General features: G+C 43.9%; 1 protein-coding gene across 1 annotated transcript; it reads left to right on the top strand.

Annotated features, from left to right (window-relative positions):
* The first annotated feature begins 8240 nt into the window (after positions 1-8240).
* LOC131254906 (putative UPF0481 protein At3g02645) lies at positions 8241-9881 on the top strand. The gene has a single exon (XM_058255609.1). It carries the CDS (start codon positions 8241-8243, stop codon positions 9879-9881), a length of 1641 nt encoding a protein of 546 aa, XP_058111592.1.
* Positions 9882-10659: the final 778 nt, after the last annotated feature.

Genomic DNA, 10659 nt, shown 5'->3' with positions numbered 1-10659 from the left:
TTTCCTCTTCTATTATGAGTTATATTTTCTTGCGATGATTATGTAAATTTCGAGGATGAAATTTTTATTTAGAGGGGAGAGTTATAAGACCTGTACCCTAGTCCGTACCATTCTGTATGCTTCCGCGGTCCTTCCGGTCGAATTCCGGCAATCCTCGACTAGTATACGACCTTTGCGCACGATCCTAAGCCGGGTCTCACAAACCGAAGTCAGCTCGAACCAGAACTTATATCATAGCGACTGCGCCGTCGTCGCGATTCCAACACCGCGACTCACGTACCAAACCGATGCCCAGGTTAGAAGATGTGGGCCTGCATTTATTTCGAAGAAAACGCCGCGCATTGTGGACTTCGAGGGAATCTCTATGGAATGTCACATCAAATCAAGACAAGTACACCACCTTACCTCCATGCCACCTCACCCAACAACAAGTACAAGTGGCCTCTCTCCCTTTTCTCACAAGTTAAACCTCTCTCTCCCCTCACCATTCCTCCTTTTTACAATTTTCAAATATAACCATACTCCTTTTACAAATTTTCAAAACTCACCCATACCCATCCATCTCCCATCCTTACAACACCACTCCATCCATCCTTACACCCATTATTTCTACCTCCCTCTCTCATTCTCTAGCAAATATCCAAATCCCATGAGAAATTCCACACGTCCAACACTCTCTCTCTCAACTCCAAGTGTGGCTCACCCCCTCATCTCTCATCCCCACAATAGAAACTCCATCATCTACCGTCAAAGGTTAAGCATAGAAGCTAAGGAGGATAGGGGGAGCAAGAAGGAGGCTTAGAGGTGGGTGATCCACCATTATTTCTCATTTTTTTGGGCCACATGTGGTGGGACCCGTTTGATGTATGAATGTAAGAAATGGAGGGCCCACAGTGGCAGGGTCCCTCCTCTCTATCTCACCGTATCTCTCTCTATCCATTTTGATGCAGTGGGCCCCACTAATTCATGTTCTATCTGCACCGTCCATTGTGGACGGTGGGACTCCACCGTGTAGTACACACACCTAGATTCATAGCTTAACTGGAAGACTTAGTGGAGATACCTCGTTTTAGCACTTGAGGTCTTGGTGTCAATCCCTAGCAAGGGCGGCTAGCTGGTGTGTACTATGTGGGCCCCACCGCATGGTGCATGTGTTTCATCAAAACCGTCCATGCATGTGAGGCCCACTGTCATCCGTCTATCCAGCGTCTCTGGACGTTGGACGTTGGGCATGACTAACATGGAGTACATGTACTGACATGGGTGTGTACTAACAAAGCTAACAAAAAAATGCTTTTGGGGTGGGCTGCTCATGCAGGCCCCACCTTGATGTATGTAGATAATCCATGCCGTCCATTCCGTGGCTTAGCTCATTTTAGGCATTGAGCCGAAATTTGAGACCAATCTGATAATCAGGCAGGTCATACCATAGGAAATAGTAGGGTTATCCGTTAAAACTCACCTTGATGTTTTTATCCGCCAAAAATATGCTGCATATTGGGCTTGATGCGTTCGTATTGAGCCACAGGGACCAATGGGCGGGGTGGATTTCCTTGATGCGGGTCCCGCTTGTGAAAAACCATGGGAAAACAAAATTTTCAAAAAAAAAAAATTATTTAAACAGGCAGCGCTAACGCTGCTGCTACAGACGCAGGCAGCGCCTACGCCTGACGGACGGGTGGATTGGGTTAGGCTACGGGTCCCAGCCATAGACCCCACCATGATGTGTTTGAACATCAACACCGTACATTTTGATGGGCCCCTTCTGATCAAGGGCCACCCCAAAAATCAGCGATATCCGCCACTCAGGTGGCCCACATCATAGGAAACAATGGCGATTGCACGGCTGCCATTGGAATCCACTTGGGCATTGCAGAAGTTTCAGATCAAATATGAAATTTGTTTTTCCTATTCGTTCATGTCCTTTGACCTTATCAACAGTTTGGATTGCATATAAATATTACGGTGGGCCCCATGCCTATGTGGCCTCGTCAACAGATTGGATGTAAATAGACATTATGGTGGGCCCCTGGTCCACGTGACCTTATGAACAGATTGGATGCAAATAAACGTTACAGTGGGCCCTGGTTGGGTGGAAAATAAACGTTACTGTGGACCCCCAGGTTTGAGTGACCTTATCAATGGGTTGGATGGAAAATAAACATTATGGTAGGCCCCACATGGGACCCACTGATGTATGTATTGTAATCCACACTCCCATTAGTGTGGGCCCCACCATGGGTACGTACCTCATCTATGCCGTCCATCCTTTCAATCACTATGGGATCCACCATGATGCATGAGTTTCATCCAAACCGTCCAACCATTTTAGAGACCATTTTTAGGCCCATCTTGATGTATTGGTGGCCCTTGTTGAGAACCATGTTAATATAAATATGAGGCCCATATTATAAGGCCCATTGTGATGTATGCAAGGCCCATGTGACTAGGCCCATCTTGATGCATTTGTAGCCCGTCGTTAAGGCCCACCTTGATATATATATATATATATATATATATATATATATATATATATATATATATATATACACGAGACCCATGTATGAGGCCCATTTGATGTACTAGAGGCCCATGGGTCAAGGCCCAATAGGATGTACATAAGGCCCATTGTAGTGTGATTCCACCATAGTATATGTGTTGATTTTATAGCGGGCTATACCTTGGGAGCAATGATGGTTTGATGTCCACATTGTAAGGATGATGTTGGTTAAATGTCCGCATTATCACTCTCTCCCTAAGGCCCATTAATAGGCCCATACCTGTAGCGTATAGGCCGTCTAGGCCCATCTTCGTTTTGATCAGAGCCCGTCACCACATAACATGCATAGTATAAATCCATGATTCATGATCATACACATCATATGTATGCCTGATGTGAGAAGTGACTGATCATAGCATATGCCTTCGGGCAGATTGTTTATGGGCTCCCTGATAGGCGGAGTTATCTCACATAAGCGCTTGGTATGCGCAGGATTGTTGCATGTCTGATAATATGATTTATGCACTTGCATTTTTGTGATCGTGATTATTGTATGCCCTAGCGACATCAGGGCCATAGCCTCCAGAGACACATCGTGGGTGGTTGGATTGAATACCGGAAATATTGTTTCTAGTATCGGGGCACCATAGATGTCCCTGGGTGAAAATCCCTAAACCCGATGGTACTAGAGGATGACTCTAACGTCGAGACCGAGTGGATACACGAGTGCGCGAGGGCCGTATACCAGTAGGCCGCGTCTCCCACTATGTCGTGGTTAGTTGAAAAGGGGTGTGACCTTACCTGCCTGAGTGAGGGGGTAATTTCTAGGTTGAGTTTGACTAGCTTGAGAAATGTGTCCGCTATCAACGGGCCAGGCCCGATATTGGCAGGCGGATAGTGCGGTCTCTTCCGCTCTCCTAGTTGTGCATTCGGATAGGGGCGACAAGCAGGCGTAGAGTGTATTAGACCCCAGTGATTATCCAGAATGAGAACTGTACTGATATTTGATATTGTGGATGAGGATTGTCATGCTTATGTTGCATCTCGCATTACATGGTCTTGATATGGCCGATAGCATTCATATCTTGCACCGCATATCCTTGGTACGGCTATTTGCATTCATGTACCCATCAGCATGAGTCCGCATTACTTTGACCTTGCATTCTGAGCACGCTCATATTACGCACACACTTACACCACCTTCTAAGCTTTCTATAAGCTTATGCACGATTGATGCATGCAGGTGACGCAAGGACGCAGCCATAGTCTCGCCGCAGTTGGAGCGTGCAGCTGAGCTTTTAGAGTTTTTGTTACTTTCAGTATATTGTATTTCCCTTCATTTGTCTTGTACTCAAAGATTTTGATCATAGTGGATTTTGTGATGGTGTTCTTGTGGTTACTGTTCGTGGGTTATGCTTGTAGTTATGCTCATTACGAATCCGATTGATGATTAGAAACCCTCCTTGTAGTGTCACAGGATCGGAACCTGGTGTATGGGTGCTGGGAGCCAAGAATGGGGTACTACGGAGGCTATCGATGCCGGATTCGGCGATTGAAAATTTTGTGTGCCTGGTTTCTGAGTTCAGGGCGTGACATACAGCGCATACATCATAGTGTCATCCCATCGTCCCAAATCGACTGGACAATGGGGATAGAGAATACATTCATCATGGTGGGCCCATTCCACACATGCAGCACGTGTGGGGTGGGCCCCACACGCGCCAAACGGGTGGACGGTGTAACACATGCCTCGTTAGAGACCCACGGAACCCGCTGTTGTCAAAATAGCACTATACAGCTGCTATGGGACACATCAGCCGATCAGCTTCCCAAGGTGGGTCCCACGTACCTCAAGGCCCACGGTAATAAATTTTTTTATAGATATCCAATGTCCAGGTGCATGCAACGGACGATGAGGATGAAGGCAATGTGTCATGTGGAGCCCCTGGACGGCAGGGATGAAATACATCTATCATGGTGGGCTACAGACGCCATGGATAGAAAACACTTGCATCCAGGTGGGCCCACCTGCCCACATGTGTGGGGTAGGCCCACGTCCAAGGCAGATGGACGGAGCTGATTAAATACATAAAACCATGGTGAATTCCACCGTCCTGGCCAATGGACGACTGGATGAAACCATACATCATGTTGGGGCTACACGTGCTAGATGCAGCACCGTGCTATGCACGGATAGCATGGATGAGATCCATACCTTGGATCAGACCCACATAACTTCTTGTTGTCAAAATAGCAATGGACTCCACCGTCCACAGATGGATGGTGTATAAAACATAGATGGACGGTATAGGTGAGACGCATACATTACGTGGTCCCACCGTCCCATCTGTCTGGACGGTGTGGATTTCCACTGTGTGGTCCACCAGCCGGAAAAATCTAGCAGATATTTGTGTTTTCCCTTTGTTCAGAGTCCACTCAAGGATGGGCAGGTGTTGCTGCAGGACAGCCAGTAGGGTGGCCTTGCTTGGTGGATGGCGCGGATGCAATACATATATCTAGGTGGGGTCCAGCCGAGTGGCCACACGGCCTCATCACAACCATAAAAAAATTAATATGAAAGAGAGAGAGAGAGAGAGAGAGAGAGAGAGAGAGAGAGAGAGAGAGAGAGAACGGTGGAGATGGGAGGGACCCTGCCACTATGGGTCCCTCTTTGATACAAGGCATACATTAAGATGGGTCCCACCACAAGTGGGCCCTCAAATACACAATAATCAATGGCTGAAAATTCATAAAATCACCCACCTTTGATCTTCTTGGACTTATTCTTCCATCAACGCATCCTTGAGCTCCAAGAGATGAACTTCAGCGGTTGAGATTGATTTTGGAAGGTGGGGATGAGAGGTAGGAAGTGGGCCATGCCAAGCTTCTCTCATGGAGCTTGGACGATGAACTCTCATGAGTTTGCTTGAGAGAATGAGAGAGAGATGAGAGAGAGGTGAGAGAGAGAGAGAGAGAGATGGGTGTGATGGGTGTGAGTGAGTGCTGGAGTGATGGGTGCACTTGACTAGGTATGGGTGGAGAGAGAGAGAGAGTTGACTTAGGGTTACTTGTACTTCACATGTGAAGTGATTGATGTGTACTTGATTGATGTAAATGATGTGACATTCTCTTAGGTTTATAAATGCGCGGTGTTTTTCTTCGAATTGAACGCGGGCCCACATCTCCTGGCCCGGGTATCGCCTCGGCGGGTGAGACGCAGCGTCCGAACCGTGGCGACGACGCGGTCGTAAGGGTATAAGTCTCGGGTCAAGCTGACTCAAAAATACGGGATATGACTTAGGGTCGCGTGTAACTGCCGATCATATATCGCGGGTTGCCGGAATTTGACTAGGAGGACCGCAGAAGATTATGGAATGGTATGGGCTAGGATATAGGTCTTACAGACGCAAGGGAGGATGTGAGGTCGAGCACCGTCTTCCTCAAAAGGATAACTATTCCGAATCCATGGACTTCTCTAGACTCCTCACAGAGACTTCTCGAATCCACGAGGAAAGAAAATAGAAAATAGAAATAAATTCTAATAAATTCAAAATTGATTAATGAATTATTAATAATCGTCTAATGTGTCTCCTTATACCATTAATAAAGAAAAAATAAACTAAAACTCATAATTACTAAAAATAGCAAAATTCTAACTCTAATAAAAATCCTAATTCTAATAAAACTCTTCTAATGCCTAATTTCTAAAAATAAAAATTCCAAATAAACTTTCTCTAGAAAAGTCTTAGTATAACTAAAAGTTATTTCTAAAAGGGAAGAAAATCTAAAACTCTAAAAATAGAAAAAAAAAAATTAAAAATTTAGAATTACTAAAAATAGTAAAATTTTCCTAAAAATTCGTTTTTGAGCTGAAAGCGTGCGTTTTCTGATGAAACGGATAGATGTGACCTACTTTGTGGGCCGGTTCACCTCAGATGGCCTGTTTCAGTAAAGATTGATAGGTTGTGCGCTCCGTAACGATACCTGGATCAAAAGTTATAGTCAATTTATGGTCCATCTTCTTTTGACCCAACCATACTAGGAACATATCTGTGACATGTTCTACATCACAAATCCACGGGCATCTCGACCAATACCAGGATGACAGCCTATGCAAAATCATGCCTAAACCCTGTAAAATCAAGTGTTGTGACCAATCTGGGTTTCGGAATGGCCTGATTTTTGTCGTCCATTCACGGTGGTTGGATGCAACTTCTAAATGTATATATTAGATGACATATACAAAATACGGTGGGCCCCCATGTACAATATGAAAGGTTTATAATGTTAAGTGTCCCCGTTCCAACCATTCCATATGGTGTGGCCCACCTGAGTTTTAAATGTGCCAGATTTTTGGTTACGAAGGGAAACATTAGGTGGCACACATATGCCCAATTGAATGTCATAATTAAAACATCATGGTGGCTCACACATCCAGTCATACATTAAGCTTACCATAAAAAACACATTTGTATATTGGATTTGTCCTCTTCCCTTAAGTTATGTATAACTAACTTACTAGTGGAACCATGAATAGTCCCTTATCGTCCAGTAAAAATGTCACGAAATTAGAACCACATATGCATAATTATCAAAAACTTCATAACCCAATAACTTTACAACACGCTGAAATCATGTCTAACTCCCTTTTCTTTTTAAAAAGGGTTGCATCTTTCTTCAATGCGATGCACCACTTCACCCATGTAACCTAAGTCACAAAAGAACGGTCCCCTGCCATACAAGAGATGTCTTCCCAACAACTTGATCCCAGCCTTGCCATTGAAACCGGCCGTCGACAAGATGGGTTGGCTCCTACAACTCCACCAGCACCTTGACCAAGACGATGATGGTGAAACCTGCCTATGCAAAATCATGGCTAAATCCTATAAAATCATGGATTACAACCTACCTTGGTTTTGGAGTAGCCTGACTATTGGCATCCATTCATCCTGTTTGGATGAATCTTCTTAATGTATTAGATGATATATACGAATACACAGTGGGTCCCATGTACAATTTGAAAGGTTTGTAATGGTGAGTGTCCCATTCCAACTGTTCCATGTGGTTCCCCCGAGTTTTGAATGAGCCCTCTTCTTCTTCTTTGTTTTTATAATAATTATTATTATTTTATTTTTTAATTTTTTAATTTTAATTTTTAATGGACGGAAACATTAATTAGGTGGCTCACATATGTCTAATTGAATCTCATTAAAACATCATAGTGGCCCAGCCCACACATCTATTCGTACAATATTAAATTATTATTATTATTTTTTTTAATTATTTTATTTTTTATTTTACACACGCACACACACCCCACGCACTCACGCTGGTGGAATTTCAGCACCTATAGGTACTCGAACCCTTGACCGGGAGTTGAAACTCCTGAGAGTCTACCACCCGAGCAAGAGTAATGACTAAGCTTACCACACAAACACATTTGTATTGGATTTGTCCTCTTCTCTTTAGTTATACAAAACTAAATTAATGGAACCATTTGATGGCCCCTTCTGGTCCACTAAAAATGTAATAAAATTAGAGCCACATGTATAATTCTCTAGAACTACATAAACGAACAACTTTACAACACGTTGAAAACATGCCTAACCCTTTTTCTTATAAAATAAGGGATGCATCTTTCCTTAATGCCATGAATCACTTCACCCTTGTAACCTAGGTCACAAACAAACGGTTCCCTGCCTATCAAGACGTGTCTTCCAAACAACTCCCAGCCACCCCAATGAATCCAGCCGTCGACGAGATCCGTTGGGTTATACAAATCCGCCGGCACCTTGATGAAGACCAGGACGATGAAACCGGCCTCCCCGTCTGCATCTTCACCGTCCCAAGAATCCTAGTCGCCACCAAGCCCGACGCCTATATACCCCAGCAAATCGCACTAGGTCCCTACCACCACTGGCGGCCAGAGCTCTACGAAATGGAGAGGTACAAGGTTGCTGCCTCTAAAAGAATCCAAAAACAACTCAAAAGCCTCAAATTTCAAGACATCGTTGATCTGTTTGGGAGGCTCGAGCCTCGGATCCGGTCGTGTTACCACCACTACCTCAACTTCAGTGGGGAAACCCTAGCGTGGATGATGGCCATCGATGCGTCGTTTTTACTTGAATTCTTACAGATCTTCATCGCAAAAGATGTTAGAGTCTTAAAAAGAATATCATCGAGAATGTTGCAATTGGTGGATAACGAGGGGAGGAGATCAGCTCATAACGCAATCCTCCGGGATATAATGATGCTCGAAAACCAAATCCCGCTCTTCCTCTTAAGAAAGATCTTAGATTCTCAGCGCCCGTCCACTCAAGAAGCTGACGAAGAACTATCGGCGATCTTGATGGAGCTTTGCAAACAGCTCTCCCCATTTAAGATGATGGAGAATTTTAAACAAATCCAAGTGAAGGATCGCGCGCACTTGCTTGAGATCCTTTTCTACGTGCTCGTGCCAAAACCAGACGAATCGAACGAGATCAACGAATCCGAAGAAGTAATAATTGAAGAGAACGCAAAAGAATTATCTGGCGACATAGGTCAGGTCCGGCAGCTCCTTAACACGGTATGGGATTACATGTCGTCTCTCAAGGTTCGACCCTGCCTCTACGTGAAGGAAGCTCTCGGGTCCAGACCGCTTCAGTTGGTAGTGAAACTCCCATGGACGATTATCACAAAACTCCCCGGATTGAAGCTGTTAAAAGAACCCGTCGAGCATTTCTTCTCATCGTCCCAAGATAAGGAAAAAGCCAAACCTGAAGATGGAAGTCCAAGCAACAACAACAACCAGCCCCCTTCAATTGAAGAGATTACCATTCCTTCAGTGTCTGATCTAATCAACAACGGTGTAAGATTCTCGGCAACCAAAGGAGATTTATCGACCATCAGCTTCGATGTCAAGACCGTTACGTTCTATCTCCCCACCGTTACGCTCGACGTCCACACAGAGGTCATACTACGGAATTTGGTTGCCTTCGAGGCTTCGATCGCTATTGGGCCGTTGGTTTTTACACGGTACACTGAACTGATGAATGGGATTATAGACACGGAAGAGGACGTGAAAGTGCTGAGAAAGTTGGGGATTGTTGAGAACTGTTTGAAGAGCGACGGAGAAGCAGCGAGTTTGTGGAATGGGATGAGCAAATCAATGAAATTGACGAAAGTGCCCTATCTAGATAAGGTGATTGAAGATGTGAACAAGTATTATAGCAGTAGATGGAAGGTCAAAGTTGGAAAGTTCATGAAAAAGTATGTGTTTGGGTCGTGGCAGTTTCTAACATTTCTGGCTGCTATTTTGCTGTTGCTGATGAATGGCTTGCAGGCATTCTGCTCGGTCTATACGTGTGCACGTTGGTTCAATTTAAAAATGCAAGAGTGATTGGAAATTTAAATAAAACCACTGACTAGGTGGACCAAGATTTGTGAGCAATGGTGAAAAATCTAGACCGAAGTGTTCTAAGCCGACCAACTGTTGATAGAATAACGGCCTACCTGATGAGTGGACCAGCCCGATTTTTAAGTCGGAACATCAGTCAGATCCACCTGATGGACGGATTAACGGACGTAGCATGTATTTGCCAAGCTGGCATACTTGGTGGTGTGTAGTGGTACGCCTTGTGCATGCGTGAGGATTCCCTTTTTTTTTTTTTGTACGTGTGAACCGGAAAAGGTTGTATTGTATTTTCAATATATAATTAATAAATATATTGACGGATGTCTGTCACTCCTTGTCTCGTGGTCGGTAGGTGTGGACTTTTGCCTAGCAGGATTTGGAATCAATCATTTTGGTACCTTCTTAATTATGTATATAAGCTAAAATTATGTTTTACACCCTTTATATTATTTGATTTTAAATTTAGTTTGAATTAGAATCATTAAAAGAGACCCTTTCAGAATTCAAGAGAAAGTGTTGGGTGCAAAATACATCTAATCTTTCAAGTTAAAGTATTTTGAAAATAGGGAAAATGGTGTAGTGAGGGCGCAAGCATTTCCTCGTCCTCGAATTTCATTAGCCCACATCAACTGTGCTGGCATCAGCATAACAATTTAGATGATTTGGCCCAGTATTAATTTTATTTTTATCTTTTAGTTAATTTTTAATATTATTTGTAAAATATTTTCCAACAAAATCAAGGATGAACGTCTCTCCTGCCTAT

This window comes from Magnolia sinica, chromosome 9 (assembly GCF_029962835.1).
Source record: "Magnolia sinica isolate HGM2019 chromosome 9, MsV1, whole genome shotgun sequence".
NCBI classification, from domain to species: domain Eukaryota; kingdom Viridiplantae; phylum Streptophyta; class Magnoliopsida; order Magnoliales; family Magnoliaceae; genus Magnolia; species Magnolia sinica.
Note: the sequence above shows the minus strand (reverse complement) of the source record. Positions and strands in the feature narration are given on the sequence as shown.

Coding starts and splice junctions, on each gene's coding strand:
- LOC131254906 (XM_058255609.1), top strand. CDS start 8,241: ATGAATCCAGCCGTCGACGAGATCCGTTGGGTTATACAAATCCGCCGG.